Raw genomic sequence first — 18,303 nt, 5'->3', positions numbered from 1 at the left:
TGGCCACAACATAAACACTTCCTTGCTCAGCTAAAAGATAAACAAGTGCTGTCCTGTTATCAAGAACAGCTTTAGCTAGAGAGTCTAAGGATTTTTATTGGGCAGCTATTGTTTTAGCAGCAAATTCTGCAACACTTTCAAGAGTTAAGGAGAGGTTCCTGATCATATCCTCATTTATACTCACTCCTAACCAGGGAAGTAGGGCCCTGCTAAAGGAAGTGAATCCTGAACCATGAATGCCCCCTGGTAGGTCCCTTCTAACTGGATAACGTAAATTCAGGGGAGTCGACCAATGACTGGGTAGTTCAATGACAATTCATTCATGAATAGTTAGGGGTACAGTTAGATAACCTAAGAGGCGTTGCCCGGTTATGTGCCAGCCATCTAGGCATTCATAGGCCCAGGGAAAATGATAATTATAATCGGAGAAATGTAAAAACAAGGCACTGGATATCCTGCTTGTAATAGTTGAACTTGGTAAGAGATTTCTAAGGGGGCGTCGATAGTAGTTTGTGGTGACATTGGGAATAGAAGAGAAACTGGTCACAGGGAGGACCAGAGCGTCTCCAGCATCATGGATAGATCAGAATCTTTGATGACAAATCCAGCAGTCTGAAAGGTTACCCCCCCTTAGCAATGGCCTGGGAGATACAGATGATAGCGTTATCTTTCCAGGCCAATGCCAGAGTAAAGGAAAGAAATAGAAGAGGAAAGGGTTTCATGTTTAGTTAACACATGAAGTCTCGAGCCTACGTCTTGGGAGGAAGGAGTCTACCTCCATATCAGCTACTTTTCTTCGTCAATTTGATTTGGAGGTCTCCAATGTCTGCACAGGACCAGATGTCAGGTGGAGCCTTCTTCAGTTGTGAGATGTGTTCCCAAGGCTTAATGCCTTCTAGTTTTGCAGCAGTGTCAGTGGTCAGGAACACTTGGTAAGGTCCCTTCCAACAGGGTTTGAGGCCTGTTTTCCTCTGATGACATTTCCAGAATGAACAGTTATCAGGTTCCAGGCTGTGACCAACAGGATCCTTTGAATTGGGATCCAGGAAAGCTTCTTTAACCTGTTGATGATAAGCTTTAGCAAAAGACATTAAAGACTTACAGTAGCTGGTCTTTCTAGCATGGGACAACAAAGGACCAGCGGAAAGTTATATACAATAGACATTGGTCTACTGGTGACTGTCTCACACAGAATGAGTTTATGTTTCCCAAAGATGGTACTGTGAACAGTCAGCAAGACTAGAGACAATAGCTTAGGCCAGGGGATTTAGCAAGTTTAGAGATTTTAAGTTTGAGGTTCCATTGGTTCTCTCGACCTTGCCTGATGATTGAGGGTGGTAAGGACAGTGACAATTCCAAGAAGTTTGCAAGGTTTTCATTAAGGCTTGTATAATTTGCCCAGTGAAGTGCATGCCCCCATCACTGGAGATTGTGGAAGGTATACCCCAAATGGGAAACACGTTTTCTAAGAGTTTCTTTGCCACTGGAAGGGCATCAGTCTTGCTGTAGGGAAAGGCTTCAATCCATCCGGCAAACATACATACAATAACAAGAACATATTGATAACCCAGACTAGGTGGCAGTTGAAGGAAGTTCAACTGCAGCTGCTAAAAGGGTCCAGAAGGAGGAGGTTTGAGACCTCCGGGAACAAAAATAGTTTTTCCAGGATTGTAGACCTGATAGGTTGGGCATTGGTGGTAAACTGTTTTCACAGTTTTGTAGAAGTCTTCCCACTAATGTTTATTCATCATTTGGGTCACCTTAAATGCACCACTGTGAGTGAAAGAATGCAAAAACTGAAAAATGGGGTTTGCCAGGGAGTCAGGAAGACCAAGGAGCTGTCTTGGGTTTCCTATAGCCCTGACTGTTCATTGAATTTACAGCCGTTGTTTGCCCATCTTAATTTCTCTGATTCAGGAGCAGACTGCTGCTGTGTTGCGAGGGCATCAGGATGGCAAAAGTCTGGCAACAAGAGGTCATTTTTTGCAGAAGCAGAATGGACTTCATCCACATGTGCCACAACCATTATAGATTCTGTTGCTCCTGCCTTTGCATAAAAGTCAGCTAAGGCATTTCCCTGATACTCAGATTCAGTCTTTTTTAGTGTGGGCTGCAATTTCAGAAGGTAGAAGAACAGCAGTAAGAATGTTGTTAACTTGTCCATTTTTGATTGGGGTTCCAGTGGATGTAAGAAAACCTCTTTGTTTCCATAACATCCCCAAATCATGGATGACAGTATCAAAGGTATACTGGTTATCAGTATAAATATTAACTATTATCCTTTTGATAACTGGCATGCTCTTGGGAGATGGAGCTCTGCTTATTGCGCTGATTTAGCTTGTGGGAGATTTCCCCTCTCAAGTAGTTCTTATTGGGTAGTAACAGCATAACCAGCCTGGAAGTTCCCTCTTTCATTTATACAGCATGACCCCTCAATAAACAAGATTAGCTCAAGATTAGTCAAAGAAGTGTCTCATAAATCAGGATGCAAGATCATGAAATGGGATGTTATCTCTTTACAGTCATGGGGTTCGCCTTCATCAGGCACAGGTAGTAATGTAGCAGGATTAAGAACATTGCAACATTTAAGACGTAGATTAGGTGGTGAAAGCAGAAGGATCACGTGGGAGGTTAGTCTGCTTTCAGAGACATGCTGAGTCAGTTCAGAGTTGCGAAGACTTTGGATAGTGTGTGGAGTTTGTAAATAAATGTCATTTCCTAGGGTTAAATCTGCTGAGGCTTCTACTAACTTTGCAGCTGCAGCTGTAGCCTTAAGGTGGTTGGGATAGGCTTGAGCAACTGAATCAAGTTGTATGCGATAATAGGCAATAGGCCTATGTTATTGCCATGTTCTTGGTGAGCATTTCCAGAGTTTGGTTATCTCTTTCAGGCACATTTAAGGGGAAAAGCTTTGAATGGTTAGGTAACCCTGGGGCAGGCAGTTCTTGCAGTACATGTTTTAGTCTTATAAAGGCCTGCTCATGTTTAGATTCCCAAGGAAGGGACTCAAGGATGGAAATTTTGGTAAGTTCATAGAGTAGGGAAGCCAACAGAGAAAAATGAGGAACCCATGGTCTACAGTAACCAGCCAGGCCTAGGAATCCATGAAGCTGTCGCTTAGTTGTGGGCTTGGGTTAGCTTACTTCATTTTGGAGATAGCTGGATTCTTTCAGCGCTTAGATTATGACCTAGGTAATGAACAGTGTCTAGAGATAATTGTAACTTTTCCTTAGAGACTCTACATCCTTCTTCAGCTAACTGTTGCAGCAACTAAATGGAATCTTTTATGGACGCCTCTTTGGTAACTGAGCATAGCAAGAGATCATCTACATATTGTAAAAGGGTGATTTCCCGGGTAATTGGAGGATTCTTAAATCTTAGTGGAGCACTTGGGAGAGGTAAGAGGAGCCTCAGTGAACCCTTGAGGCATGACTGTCCAGGGATGTTGTTGATTGTTCCAAGTAAAGACAGACAGATATTGGTGTTTGGGGTCTGCAGGGATGCTGAAGAAGGCTGAGCAACGGTCCATGACAGGGAACCATTTTGAGTCTGGTGGGACTTGTGACAAAAAGGTGTTCAGGTTTGGAACAACTGAGAATGGGGCATAACTATGTTATTAATAGCTCTCAGGTCCTGGACAAATCACCATCCTGCCCATTAGTTTTCTGGACTGGCAAGATCAGCGTGTTACAGGGGCTGGTATGGGGAATGATCCGCCCCTGGGCGTTAGGTCTTCTACTATGGATGTGAGGCCTTGTATGGCCTCAGGCTTTCATGGATATTGAGGCAATTTAGGAAGAGGTTTAGTTATGTCTCTCTGAATTTTTATAGGCTCTGCACTTTTTATTCTCCCCATGTCAGTATTAGATAGAAGTAGCCCACAGATTTTCAGGCACCTCGGTTAAATTAGAGATCTTTTGCTGGAATGCTTCCTCTTCTAGATCAAGGACAGATTGTAAGGAACATAAAAGATCAGGTTCAGGTTGGTCAGGACATTCTAAGGCGAGGTCTCCATTGGAGGCAAAATGTATTAGCCCTTTTAACTTAGAAAGGAGAGCTCTACCTAACATATTGACTGGGGCTGTATCACAGGGCAAAAAGGCATGTTGACCAGTAAAAGGTCCCAGAGTCATTTGCACTGGTTGAGATAGAAACTCTCTCCGAATTTTATTAGATACCCCCACTATGGAAACTTTTTTCACTCCAAGGGATTTGTTGTCCTATGAGAGTAGGGTTTATTTTTTTTGTGAGGAAGATCAGTCCTGAGCTAACATCCGTGCCAATCCTCCTCTTTTTGCTGAGGAAGACCGGCACTGAGCTAACGTCTATTGCCAATCCTCCTCCTTTTTTTCCCCAAAGCCCCAGTAGATAGTTGTATGTCATAGTTGCACATCCTTCTAGTTGCTGTATGTGGGACATGGCATCAGCATGGCTGGAGAAGCAGTGCGTAGGTACGCGCCCGGGATCCCAACCCGGGCCGCCACCCGGGAGCAGAGCACACGCACTTAACCGCTAAGCCACGGGGCCGGCCCATGAGAGTAAGGTTTAAAGTAGAAAATGTAGCTCTGGTATCCACAAAATTTGGCAAATTTTCTCATAATTTTAATTTTAGTTTCCCCTTGGCTGTTTGAGGGAATTGCTGGTAGCAGTTTACTGGAGAACCCCTCAGAGTTCCATCAGTTCTTGGAGGGACCCATATAGGGGCCCTCCTTTGGGGGCAGATATGGGTGCATTTGAGTTGATGTTGAAGAATTTGCATAGGGCCTTTGAGGACAATCTCTTTTCCAGTGTCCCAGTTGATTACAACCCAGACATTGATCCCTGGACCAGTGTTTTGATGATAAGCCCCTCAGAGGGTGCAGTGCAGTGCAATGCAGACTCCAAGGTCTCCAGCCTTGGAGCTGTTGTAGCCGTAAGGCCAATAGCTTGGCAGACTTTTGTTTATGATCTTGTTCAAAAGTCCTTTCTAAGTGCTCAGCTATGGTCACAGGTTAAGTCAGATCAGTAGCCTCTCATTCTATTTTCTGCCTTTTTTTTTTTTTTTTGGTGAGGATGATTGGCCCTGAGCTAACATCTGTTGCCAATCTTTCTCTATTTTGTATGTGGGATGCCACCACAGCATGGCTTGATGAGCAGTGTGCAGGTCCGTGCCTGGGATCTGAACCCAAGAATCCCAGGCCACCGAAGCAGAGTGTTCGAACTTAACCACTCTGCCACAGGGCCAGCCCCATATCTTCTGCCTTTTTATCAGTCCACTAATCTCAGGAGATAATCCAATTACAAATAGGGCAGCTAGAGCAGGTTGGGTAACCTCATTTATCATGTGGAATATATATTATATGGAATACCATAGGAAGAGAGCTTCCAGAAGGGCTTTAAAGTCGGCCACAGATGCATCTTTCTTTTGTTTGCATGTTTGAATAATAGACCAATCAGTGTGGGCAGGGAAGACTCTAGGAATGGCTTCTAAAAGATTGGTTGCTATTTTGCGAGCTTTTTTTGGTCCATGAGGGGACCATGTTGAAGATCAAGGATCTCAAATATCATCCTTGGGGTTTTGCCATGTTGCTTCTCGCATCCATTTTTGGGCTTCACCAGGTCCTATCAGCATGTGCACAAGCTGATAAAGATCTGGGAACTCTGGGTCATAGGATCCAATAATTATTCTAAATTCTTCAAAAAACTTTTGGAGTTCCTCACTGGGTTTAGGAAATTCTTTAACTATGGCCCTTAGTTGGGTCTTTGATCAAGGAGTGAAAGATACCTGAGGAGGATCACCTGCAACCTCGGGTGGTTTTATTTTAAAAGGTGACTATTTAGTGGTCTCTTCAGAGTGGAAAGGCAGCTCAGATAAAGAATTAGCATAACGTGAGTACTCAGGCAAAGGAGGCTAGAGGGAGCTGTAGGAGTCATGTTGGTTTGATTGTCTTTTGTTTTAGGGACCTCTCGTGTCTTTAATTTTTCATTAGCCTTCTGCAATGAATCTTTCAATGAAGCTATTTTGGAATCTTGAAGGCTTTTGGAAACTTCTGCATAGAAATTAAAATAGGTATCCTATTCTGTTTGTTTAATTTGGGAACGCTTATTTTAAAAAAATTTTTATTTTTATTTATTTTATTTTTTTCCCCCAAAGTCCCAGTAGATAGTTGTATGTCATAGCTGCACATCCTTCTAGTTGCTGCATGTGGGACGTGGCCCCAGCACGGCCGGAGAAGCGGTGCGTCGGTGCACGCCGAGGATCCAAACCCCGGCCGCCAGCAGCGGAGCGCGCGCACTTAACCGCTAAGCCACAGGGCCGGCCCTAGGTTATTTTCTAAGTAAGATTTTGCCATTTGCTTCTCTCTCTAGAATTTAAGGATTCCATTTCTTTTAGCTAAGCTTTTGGGTATTTTGGAGCCAAACTAATTCCTAAAAGGGACACGCTGCTGTGTTGGGGATTGTGTGGTGTTTTACAGCATACCTTGTTGCACAGAAATTTTCTTGAGGTTCCTCGTGTCCATCTAACTTGTTCCCTGACCAGCTTATCCTAACAGGAGCATCTTAGAGTCAGGTGGTGAGAGCCCCAACAACTTTTAAGTGCTTGACTCGTGCCCACCAATTTTGCAGCTGTTTTCTTTTCTTTTTTTTTTTTTTTGGCTTTCAAGATTCCCATTAGCAATAGCCTTTACTTAAAATTTTATTCACCCAAGGCCTTGCACTGGACCCAGTCCAGCTTAAGTTGGATCCAGTCTGATCCTAGACCTTGTCTGGTTTTTAAGTCAGACCCAGTCCGACTCCGGACCTAGTCCAGTAACCACCAGCAGTTCTCAACGTGGAAGCTGGGGAGATTGGGGAGAGAATCTGGGGAGAGATTCCAATCCAATGGGACACTGGAAAGCCAATTAGATCGGGAGCTCGAAGCAAAGGGAGTGGAGCTCAGAACTGAGAGGAACTTACCTATGGCCCTTGGAAATGGCAAGGAAAACAGAGGACTCGGGAGTTCACGGGTACCACACTCGTGTTTCTCATCGTCCCTGAAGCCGTCAGAAGGTCCTTTGATCCCACTGCTGCCATCAAAACTGTTAAAAAACAAAATTCAACTGAGGAATTTAAAGGTCTAATTGGCTTTATTCAATGATTCGTGAATCGGGCAGCATCCCATCTAGCAAGTGGAAAGGAGCTCTGAGGAGCTGTACAAAGTGGAAGGCTTTTGTGGGTAGAAGGGGGAAAAGAGTGGATGATTTCAGGCAAGGTCACCTTCCTGTAGGAGACAAAAGGGGTCCATCAGGTGGATGACCTCACTAGAGCTGACCAGGAAATTCTAGTCTGACTGGTTAAGATTACATTCCTGGAGGAGGTTGAAACTGCAATTAGGTTAGGTGTTAAGTCTCCGTTTGGAGACGTGGGCTTAGCACAAGTGACTCCATTTTGGGCCTGTTGTCTTTTTTTAAACAGAAGCATGGAGTAAGGGATGTGGGTAGGGTGGTGATGGATATGGGAAAACATCAAAGATCAAAATCAGGGCCACTATAAGGGGAACTGATCAAACTGAGACCGGCAGAAGGTCAAAGGAGGCAGAGCTGATGCACTCCCAAAAGGGAGAAATAGGAAAGAAGGGTCATGTGTCCCAAGTCCAACCCCTAACAGGGCAAACATTAAACCTTAACGTTTGGGGCCAGCCCGGTGGCGCAAGCAGTTAAGTGAGCGCGCTCCGCTGTGGCGGCCCGGGGTTCGCCGGTTTGGATCCTGGGTGCACACCGATGCGCCGCTTGGCAAGCCATGCCATGGCAGCGTCCCATATAAAGTGGAGGAAGATGGGCATGGATGTTAGCGCAGGGCCAGTCTTCCTCAGCAAAAAAAAGAGGAGGATTGGCAGATGTTAGCACAGGGCTGATCTTCCTCACACACACAAAAAAACAAAAAACAAAAAAAACCAAAATATAAACCTTAAGGCTTCAGAATAATCCTCTGTGGCTCAAAGTTCTGCCCATCAGGCCTCCTGGGGCAGTGGTTCCTCCTCCATGGCTCTCCTGGGCTGATGCTCTGCCTTCCAGGCCCAGTGGGGTGGCAATAACATCCCCATGGCTTGGTAGGATGGTAGTGGCTCTCTGCCTGGGATCTGCGGCTCTGCTGGGCCTGTGGCCTGAGGCTCTCTGTATGAGGGGGTACCCCTAACGCATGGGGGTGCATTCTGTTCCTCCTGAACCAGAGAACAGCTACACCCTTTGAAACTGCTGTGTCCCGAGGGTCCTTGTACTCTGGGCCTGAGTGGCAGCCCTGATGATCTCTGAATAGCCTTCTGGGTCATTCTTCCATTGTTCCATTGTCTGGAAGAATAGTGCCTGGTTTCTATTGAGACGGCTGATCCGTACTAATCTGATCAAATGGTCACTTGGCCACACCGTTAGTGTTCTCATTTTCTGCAATATGGATAGGCTGAGGATCTTAAAGTCCTGCTTCCTTTTTGCGTAGCAATTTTAATTTCTTTTTCCCTTTCAACAATTCTGTCTTTTTAAGTCTTTTAACTTTTCTTGCATTTTATGATAAGCAGTCAGGAGGAGCCAAGCCACACCTTCAACACTTTGCTTAGAAATGTCTTCTGCTAAACATCCAGTTTCATCACTTGCAAGATCTCCCTTCCACAAAAACACTAGAACACAAACACAATTCAGCCAAGTTCTTTGCCACTTTGTAACAAGGATCGCCTTTCCTCCAGTTTCCTACAATGTGTTCCTCTGAGATCTCATCAGAGTGGCCTTGACAGTCCATATTTCTACCAACATTCTGTTCATGATTACTCAGGTATTTTCTAAGAAGACTGAGGCTTTCTCTACAGTTCTCCTTGTTTCTTTCTGAGCTCTTACCAGAAGCACCTTTAAAGGTCCAGTCACGGCAATGTAGGCTTTTTCAAAACTCTTCTGGCCTCTACCCATTACCTAGTTCCAAAGCCACTTCCACGTTTTTAGGTATTTGTTACAGCAGCACCCTATTCCTGGTACCAATTTCTGTCTTAGTCCACTTGGGCTCCTATAACAAAAATACCATAGACTGGGTGGCTTAAACAAAAACATTTATTTCTCATAGTTCTGGAGGCTGGGAAGTCCAAGATCAAGGCACTTGCAGATTTAGTGTCTGGTAAGAGCCTGCTTCCTGGTTCATAGATGGCCATCTTCTTGCTCTGTCCTCATGGTGGAAAGAGGGCAAGAAAGTGCTCTTGGGGTCTCTTTTATAAAGGCACTAATCCCATTCATGAGGACTCCGCCTTCATGACCTAATCACTTCCCAAAGGCCCGAACTCCTAATACCATCACATTGGGGGTTAGGATTTCAACATACGAATTTCGGGGGACACAAACATCTCAGTCCACAGCAGCCTCCTTGACAGCACTTGGTATTACCAGTATTTTTAAATTTTTGTCATTTTTGTAGGTGTGTGATGATACCATATTGTGATGTACTTTCCATCTGGTATCATTTTCCTTTTGCCTGCTTGAATTTCTTGTGCAGATCTGCTGGTGAAGAATTCTCATGGCTTTTGTTTGTCTGAAAAGTCTTTATTTCGTCTTCATTTTTAAAAGATGGGAAGGAAACTTGGGGTCTAGTTCCCCTTCCCTGCTCCTCACTGCGCAGAGTTCCTATGCATCTCTCGTGTGGGGGTGGAGATGAGTTCAGAGGTCTATGCAAAGCCCCAGCTCCACTCCCACTCCACCTTAGAGTGGGACCCTTAGAGGCTTCTTGGAGAATCTGGCTGGGAAGTCCTGGTTCCTTTGATCTCTGTTTGTCCTAAGGAATATAAAGTGAGAGATCCAAGTGGATTTGCAAGTGGGAGAAGGTGTGAGAAAAAAGTGTGGGGTTGTGGGTGGAAGGGTGAGTGTTTTCGTGAAACGATGGTGACCTCTACTGTCTGTGCTCTCCCAATAGTTCTGGGACTGTGGATAATGCAATTATTCTCTATTCCTTTTGTTGTTTGGAAGTTCTCCTTGAAGTCTAACTGTAGGTCAGACTGTCATTGTCTAGAGTTGGGGAATGAATAACATTTCACAACTATAAAATAACATGCAGAGAGTTGGAAACCAATTACCTGGGTCCACTCCACCAGAACTTCAGGCCACCTTTATTTGACTCCCACCAGCAATCTCTCTCTCTTGAACATCTGAACTACTCTCTCTCAGATACCAGAGGGGAAATGGAAAGGAGCAGAGGAGAACCTGGCAGTAGGTTCCCTAAGGACCCCATCGTGGACACTGAGTGCCACATGCCCTGGGGAGGGACAGAGGTGTTAGAGCTGCTGAAAGAAGCTGAGATTTAGCAAGGCAGCACAGAGAGTCCAACCTTATCAACCTCGGGCTTCTGATAAGAGCAACATGTAGCCCATGTAGGGTGGTTAGATCCACCTGTTGGCTCTATCATCGCATGGGGGAAGGCGCAGGGCAGTGGCTCTTGCTCTGGTTAGTAACCCCAAAGCTCCCGAAGTACCGTTAAACTTCCATCAGGCTAATGTGGGTGGCCAGCTTCCAGCTGGATCTCCACCTCCTGAGGCTGCCGAGAAGCGTGGGGGCGATGGGCACCGGGGAACTGCTCCTGGACAGCCAGTTGCATTTGGAGCTTCTGCTTGCGTGCGTCTTGCTTTCATGGAGGAGATACTCCTGCCCCTCCGGTCGCCTGCTGCGGCACCGCTCCCTCGACGCTCTTTCCCGCCACTTGGCGATGTTCGAGGTGCGGGCCAGCGCCTGGATTTACTCCTCCCTGCGTGGTGCGACAGCCTTGCCTCCCGCGCCGGGTCTGGTGTGAGCTGCGCTCCAATCCAGCTCCAGCGCCCGCTACATCAGGGCCAATCTCAACCTGGAGCGCCCTCTGGCGGTCCCGGGCGCCGGGCCTGGGACTCGACGCGTCTCCAAGCTTTGACATCGGCGCTGGGCTCGGCTCGCCTGGGATACGCCGGACAGCGCCTGGCAGGCATCAGAGCTCTGAAAACCATTCTGCCTCAATTCTCACCTCGCCTCTCTCCAGGTCCGGCACTGCGCCTCAGGCTGACGCTGAGGAGGCACGAGGCAGCCTTAGACAGCCGCTAGGGCGGGCATGGTGAGGGTGCATGGTGTGGCCTCATCAGTGTGGCCATCTAGATGCTAGGCCTGGGGTCATACCTGTCTGTCTTCTCTGAACTAGCCACTGCCCAGAGGAGCTGTACTGGGCTTCCTTGATTCCCTAACCTCATCGCCATCACAGTTGAGCCACCTCCTTTCCTGGACGTTGGAGCAGGAAGGGTGTGGCTGGTGGGTGTCCATGGAAGTGGTGATCGCCTAGAGTAGGGGGAAGGGTATCTTTACCGTGTGGAATGTGCACGGGAGGAATTCCAAGAATTGTCTCTTTTTGCTGGAGTCACCACCTCTGGACCCGAAGGTAGGGGAGTCAGCGTGGTTTGGATGTGGGTGGGGTGGGGTGGAGCCCCTGAAAATTGTGATGACTCTCCATGGCCTCAGCCTCCAAGCAGGAAGGATCCACAGGATAAATCTGGAATGGGTAGTGGTGATGTCCACAGTGGGAGAATTTCTACCAGTGCCAGACAGGGCATGGGATTCAAGTGTGGCCTGGACAAGTCACTGACTCTCTCTAGCCTTCCCAGGTAAGCATGGACCTTCTGGGATGTTTCTGGTTCAAACGAGCGATGGTCACAACTGTTGAGGAATACGGAAATGCTGCAGACTATTGGGTCAGTATGGATGCAGCTTGGATTGGAGGCTGGTGGCAGGGACAGCTGCAAGCAGGAGCAGGTAAGCAGCCAGAGGGGCCTGTGCCACTTCAGCACTGAGGACTGAAGACTGGACAGCACCCTCAGGACAGTCTGGCAAAGCCAAAGGAGGGATGTATAGTCGCTCGTGCCCACCCCCAGCCTGGCCCACAGAGGCTGATGGCAGAACCCTTTTTGAGGGGCCTGAGCTCCAGGACCCTGGCCTCAGGGACTTGGGGCCTAGGACATGCGCTCATGGGGTCGGGACTGGAGCTCCAGGAGAATTACAGACTCTTTCTAGATATTACTTAAATAACCATTTGCAGCACTTCAGATTACAAACCTTTTTACACATGGTCTCCCCTTTGCCTCACAACAGCTCAGGAAAGTAGGCCTGAACATCCACTCTAATAGATGAGGGAGCTCAGGGAGGATAACCGATCTCTCCAAGTCACACAGCCAGCAAGGGGTTTGAGCTAAGACTTGAACAGCTGCCTTGTTTGTAGCAGATTCATCCCTGCAGACAGCAACAGTCGTGGGGGGCCCTTATAGTAGTGGGATCCTGAGGGCTGATGGGCCAACAGAAACGGGGAGGCACACGGGAGTGAGGGTGACTTATGGCGCTAGAAGGGCAATGCACATGTGGGGTGGGAGTCCTGGTTAGTCTGGGCAATGCTCAGGGCTTCAAGGAGGAGCAGGGCTACAATAAATCGTGACTTTGTATATTCCGAAAGCCTGAGGTGGTATTTAAGGCCCATCACGGTTCACCTGTCTCGATTCATTAGGCCAGGATCTCCACCTTTGGGCCAGAGGTCACTTGTCTGTTCCCTGGCCAATCTATTCCATTCAGGGCTGGGACTAGGGTGAGGCGAGTGAGGAGCCTAGGATGCAAAATTCAAGGAGGCACGCACTCTAGGGTCATGCAAGTACAGGCTAGCAGCAGAGTCTCTTCCCTCCCTCGTCTCCCTCCTGCCTTCGCTCTAAGCCTTAAGCTCCCAGAGGGCAGAGACCGTGCCTGCTAATCCCCAGGTGTCCCCAGCCCAACGTCTGTTGTAGCTCAATAAACATTTGTCAGTGGCCAAGCCTCGTCTTTCTTTCCTTTGAGAAAAATGGGATAGGCTGGGCAGGGCACGTGTGTGTCGTGTGATCTAACCGATTCTGGTTTGGCCAGTGTCTGGACTTATTTGCTAGAGGTAAGCGAATGAGGTGCGCGTGGAGAACACAACGCCCATGCAAGATTCAGAAAGTCCAAGCCAGCAAGTAAAGAACATTGAGTCCCACGTATTCTTTTTACATGCGGGGCAACAGAACTGGAGAGTGACGATGACTTGCTCCAAGTCACGCAGCCGCTTAGGGACACGGACGGGGCTACATAACAAGTTCTTCGACGATGTGACCTAATCAGGGAAAACCTATGATGCAGCTACTGGATGTACATCGAGTGTATCGACTTTCTACTTATCAGGCCTGGAACAATGAGCAGGGTCAATCCATTGCTTTTGACTGCCAGTAAGTGCTGCGCGCTGATTGGTCCTGGTTAAGGAAACGGGAAAAAAAGGCGTGCGCGTGGGACACGCGCTGAGAGACCGGCGCGCCCCTGTGTGAGGGAGTCCGTGGCGACGCCATGGCGTCGCTCAATTGTAGCACCATCGTCTGCGTCATCTGCTTGGAGAAGCCCAAATACCGCTGCCCCGCCTGCCGCGTGCCGTAGTGAGAGCGAAAGGCGGTGGGGAAGGAGAGCGCGCGTGTCGGGCGGGGGGGGGCCCGGGGGAGCTGCGGGACTGCGGGAGGGTCCGCGCGGCGTCCGTGGCTGACGCGGCCTGTGGGCTCTGTTGTTACAGCTGCTCCGTGACCTGCTTCCGGAAGCACAAAGGTAAGGCCCGGCGTCCCCGCCTCAGCCGCCGGCCCCCTCTTCGTGCGGGGCGGCCCCCACTTCTCGCCGCCGTCTCGGCGACGTGAACACCCCTGGCCGTGCTCCGTCCCGGCCTTGCCGCGCCCGAGCCTGTCGGAGCCCCTGGGGGGACCTCTGCCCGTGAATGCCGTTCCGTATTTTGAACAATCAAACACTTGGTTTCTGCTCTGCCTCTCCTTCTACGTGTCATCCTCCTCTTTAAAAATAGTCGACTGCTTTCGCGGAAGTGTACCTTAGTTGTTGCCTCATCGTAGCATTCTGACGCAGCCCGTCACCGTTTGGCAGACACTGCTCTGGCTAAGGTTGACAAGAACGTTTTCTTTCTTTTGAATAATGCCTTGTTAGAAACAGTGGGGTAGATCTGTTTACCATAAGGAGTGATGCCCTTGGTCTATTAATTTTGTCTATGTGTTAAGTCCTTCTCTAATCCGGTCTCTCCTCTCTGTTCTCAGGGACCCTTTCCCACGACCTCATGCTCGATTGGTTCTTATGTTAAAGTTGTGTAGTGGTTGGTTGCCTCTAGTTTCATCCCTTCCAGTCTCTGGTTTACAGCAGTATGTTTCAAACCCCGACCCCCCTGCTTTTTTTTTACCTTAATATCTTTGCAGCATTTTCCAAAGAAGCCTTTCAGCTCAAGTTAGGAAAGAAGTACACTTGCTTTGCTGGAAATAGGGTTGGGGAGCTGGGTCAGAACGCTTTCCTCGCAGGCTCTGCAGCCCTGTGAAGTCCCTCCAAGAATCCCTAGGGCAATCAGGAGCTCTTCACTGCGTGGCCCAGCTTCTGCCAGCTTAGATTTTTCTGAAATGCAAACTTGAGCAGTTCACTCACTTACTGAAAACTCTGAGTCTGTCTAGCAAAGGAGGCGGTGGTTCTCAAGCTAGGTATTGTTCTCCCTGGGGCAATGTTTTTGTCATCACAGTAGCTGAGGAGGGGTTAATGGTACTACAGGTGATTGGTATAGGCTCAGATAAACATCCTGTGGTATGTGAGACTGTACTACACCATTAAGGAGCTTTCTGCCCTGAACACAATAGTGTCCTTGCTGACAGACACTTGTCTTGGGAAGAAAGGCAAACCTCTGGTGTGTGGCATTCTTTTGCTCTGGCTTCCACGTTTTGTGCCCCAACCATCTGGCAGGTCTGCCCTACCAGGCAGTGGACAGTTGCTCATCACCATCTCCCTGCAGTCTCCTTGCACTTGACCGTATTCTTTCAAGGGTCTGGTCCAGCCTTTCCCTCTGCCAGGAATGCTCTTGCCAACTAGCAGTGCCTCCGCCTCCAAGACTCCTCTTGGTCCTGTCTCCTGGCTCTCTCAGGTGACTTAGATCAGACTCTCCTTATCTTATCCATATCTCTAGCTGTCATCAAGACTAAACCCCTCAGAGATGGGCCTGATGACTTAGCTCTGTGTATTCCCAGTGGCACATGGTACATGCAAATTTGGTATCTGAAACTGCTGAGAAAATAGTTTGATGCTAATTGAAGTCAGTGTGCCACTTAATAGTGGTGAAAGCCCTGTTGAGATTAGGCAGGACAAGGAAGGATGGGGACAGGCCTAGGGGTGCATGAGGCCTTCTGCCAGGCTCAGGATTGCTCAGTGCTTTCCTGATACTGTCCCTTGCTTTGATCTCTCACTTCCTCTACATCCATTTCCACCCCCATCCACATCCCTTACTTCATATGTATGCTTCCACCTAGATTCTGGCTTGGTGGGGAGGTGCAGCCTTGCCATCAGAATGGAGGTGATGTGCGCCTGAGATTTTTGTCTCTTTCAGAGCAGTGCAACCCTGAAACTCATCCTGTTGAGAAAAAAATAAGATCAGCTCTTACTACAAAAACTATAAAGCCTGTGGAAAATAAAGGTGGGTTGTTTGACTTCAAACAAACCTAGAAAAGGGTTTAAAATAGAATAAGTTGAAAAAGCAGAGGAGACTTGGTTTGGGGCAGGGAGTCAAGAATGGTGGCTTCATTAGGGAGCAGCAGCTTCCTTAGTCCAGAGCACCAGGAGTGAGACCGCATGTCGTCACGGGTGATATTATAGAGTAGCCTGCAGGCATTGTTCAGGACAAGAAATATGGGGGCAGGAGGCAGAAGGGGGAAAGGCCATAGCCATGGTTTGGGGGTGAGGTGAGAGGTGGACCCTGCTGGCAGGAGCCTTCTCCAGTCACAGCTTGGGGTCTGCCTCCATGGCTCTGGCTGAGGCTGTAGTTCAGTTGAGCCAGGCCTGGGCGGGAGGCTGCCTTTGGCCGAGGTCACCTTGCTGCTGCTGGGGGCTCCTCACAGCTTACAGGGGGAGTGGGCTGTCATCCCATCCAGCCAGTCAGCCCTTCTTTAATACCTCCTGGGCGTCATGTACCACGCTAGGCTCTGAATGCAGCCCCAGTGCCACCAAAGAGGTATTGAACACTCGCAGCAAGGGGATGGCCCCTTTCTGCACCTTGAGAATCTTCCTTGTTGGGTTCAGGCAGTGCCAGCAGTTTCTGCCCACGCTCAAAGCACAGGTTTTTACAGAGCACCTAGATTTTTTGGCTCATGACAGGGCTGGAGCCAGAGTGAGGGGAGGTGGGGCGATAACAATTGGAAAATCAGGCTCCAAGCCCAAAGACCACAGGGAAACACGTAGAGTAAGTCTGTGAACACTAGGATGCATTCGTTAAAGTCACCAATTCTTCTCTCTTTCACTTTCCTTCCCTTTCCTAAAAGGAGTGTGTCTAGTCACAAATTCCAGAGGAAAAAAGAGGTTCCTTTTATCTGTATCTACTTGCATACCCGTTACTGTCCCCCATGTGCATGTACATTTTCATCATTGGAACTGTAGTTCAGGTCTGGCACCCAGGCTCTCTTTTTAGTCATAAGCAGCTGATTATGTTCTGTCTTCCTTAGATGATGATGATGACTCCATAGCTGACTTTCTCAATAGTGATGAGGAAGAGGACAGAGTTTCTTTGCAGAATTTAAAGAATTTAGGTAAGTCTGTGCATTGTTGACTTGTCAACCATTGAGATAACATTTAATCTATTGTATAGAATGTGATTTTTTAAAGTTATTAAATACTTTAGTGTGGCGTGCCGAGCCCTTCCTCCAGCCGCCTGGTTCTGTAAACATACAGGCTTCCGCACCTCCCAGCCAGCCGACAGGGCCATCCTCTCGGTCTGGAATCCTCTTGGCTTTGTGGGTTGGCAAAGTTCTGCTGCTCCTTCAAGGCTTGGTTCAAGTTTCCTTCCCTCAGCTAAACTTTTCTTGACTTTTCTTCTCTCTTTCAGAATTAGCCACTTTTTCAGTGGTGCCTTATAATAAATATACCTGTCACCACATTTTCTGGTAATTTGTCTCTCACACTAATCTGTAGGGCAGGGGCCTGCATTTATTCCCATGTCCCCAGCCATTAATGCAAACTGAGTAATCCCAGGATTTGATTTCTTAGAGGGACGCGGGTGTTAATAATGCCCAGCATTTGGGGGGACTGCTGTCAGTCCTTACAGCAGTTAAGTATGTACTTAACAGGCTGGTGTACTTCCTAAAGGTGGGCGTTGTTTTCATTCCTCCCATTTACGAGTCAGGCTGACAGGTGGTGCTTTGCCCCCAGTCCCCTGGTAGTGAATAGACTGAGATTAGAGCTGAGTGGGCATAAGTGTAAACAATTCTGTAAACTGTAAAGCACCCAACAGATGTTAGTGTCAGTTCCTGCTGCTGATCCTGCTTCATGCTGGATCAAGCACTCGCTTAAACATCATTCAGAGTATTTGGTATAATTGTCCTCACCACTGAGAACCTTCATGCCTGTGCAGGAGGAAAACATGCCAGCAGCTCAGGGCTGTTGTTCCCTGTATTTGTGCTGGTAAAATAAATTATTTTTTCTTAGGTGAAATGGCATAAAGCTCAAATATTTACAAAGATATCAAGAACAGGAATCTCTGGTAGCATTTAACTTGGAAATCATCTAATAGGCTCATCTCACCTTGTTTATGTGAAGCACTGGGTTAATTTGTGGGTTTAAAGATTAAGGGGATGCGACATCCCTCATAGTCATTACATTTGAAACATCGAGCTTTCAGCTGTCTCCACCTGTTCCCACGTGAATCCAGATGGCCTTTCTTTCCTTGTTAATTTTTCAGGAGAGTCTGCAGCACTAAGAAGCTTACTGCTCAACCCACACCTTAGACAGTTGATGGTCAGCCTCGATCAGGGAGATAACAAGGCAAAGCTCATGAGAGCCTGCATGCAGGAGCCCTTGTTTGTGGAGTTTGCTGACTGCTGTTTAAGGATTGTGGAACCATCTCAGAATGAGGATTCTTAAGATGGATTATTCTGCTGTCTGCTCAAGCATGTGCTTGACTCTCGGAACCTGCCTGCTCCTTCTCCCGGGAGACCAGCTAGTGTAGGGCCCTAAGCAATGGCGGTGATGCTCAGACCGGCTGATGTAGGGTAGGTCATGCAGGTCTTCACCTCCATGGCCATGGGCTTGCGTTTCAGCCAGATGGGGGTATTCAAGATAGCAAACCATTTATGGAAAGAAAACTTCAGATGGTTGTTTTTAAATGTTTTATTTTTGGTACAGTTAAGGTAGACATCATCAGTGATATCATTTATCAAGTTTCACACCCATTTGAGTTAAAACTTGCTCAGTGTTATTAAATAAAATCAAGATATGGTGGTTTTATGGTACATTGCATTGCTTGTCATCC

General features: G+C 47.7%; 1 protein-coding gene across 2 annotated transcripts; it reads left to right on the top strand.

Annotated features, from left to right (window-relative positions):
- The first annotated feature begins 13,282 nt into the window (after positions 1-13,282).
- Positions 13,283-18,283, top strand: ZNHIT3 (zinc finger HIT-type containing 3). 2 transcript variants are annotated; one of them, XM_058560477.1, is made up of 5 exons: positions 13,284-13,417; positions 13,549-13,580; positions 15,394-15,480; positions 16,502-16,585; positions 17,734-18,283. In XM_058560477.1, exons 1-5 carry the CDS (start codon positions 13,332-13,334, stop codon positions 17,913-17,915), a joined length of 471 nt encoding a protein of 156 aa, XP_058416460.1. In that variant the 5' UTR covers positions 13,284-13,331; the 3' UTR covers positions 17,916-18,283. The 2 variants fall into 2 exon arrangements, with proteins under 2 accessions (XP_058416461.1, XP_058416460.1); XM_058560478.1 differs by lacking the exon at positions 15,394-15,480 and having other exon boundaries at positions 13,283-13,417.
- Positions 18,284-18,303: the final 20 nt, after the last annotated feature.

This window comes from Diceros bicornis, chromosome 18 (genome assembly GCF_020826845.1).
Source record: "Diceros bicornis minor isolate mBicDic1 chromosome 18, mDicBic1.mat.cur, whole genome shotgun sequence".
NCBI classification, from domain to species: domain Eukaryota; kingdom Metazoa; phylum Chordata; class Mammalia; order Perissodactyla; family Rhinocerotidae; genus Diceros; species Diceros bicornis.
This window is presented reverse-complemented; position numbering and strand designations above follow the sequence as displayed.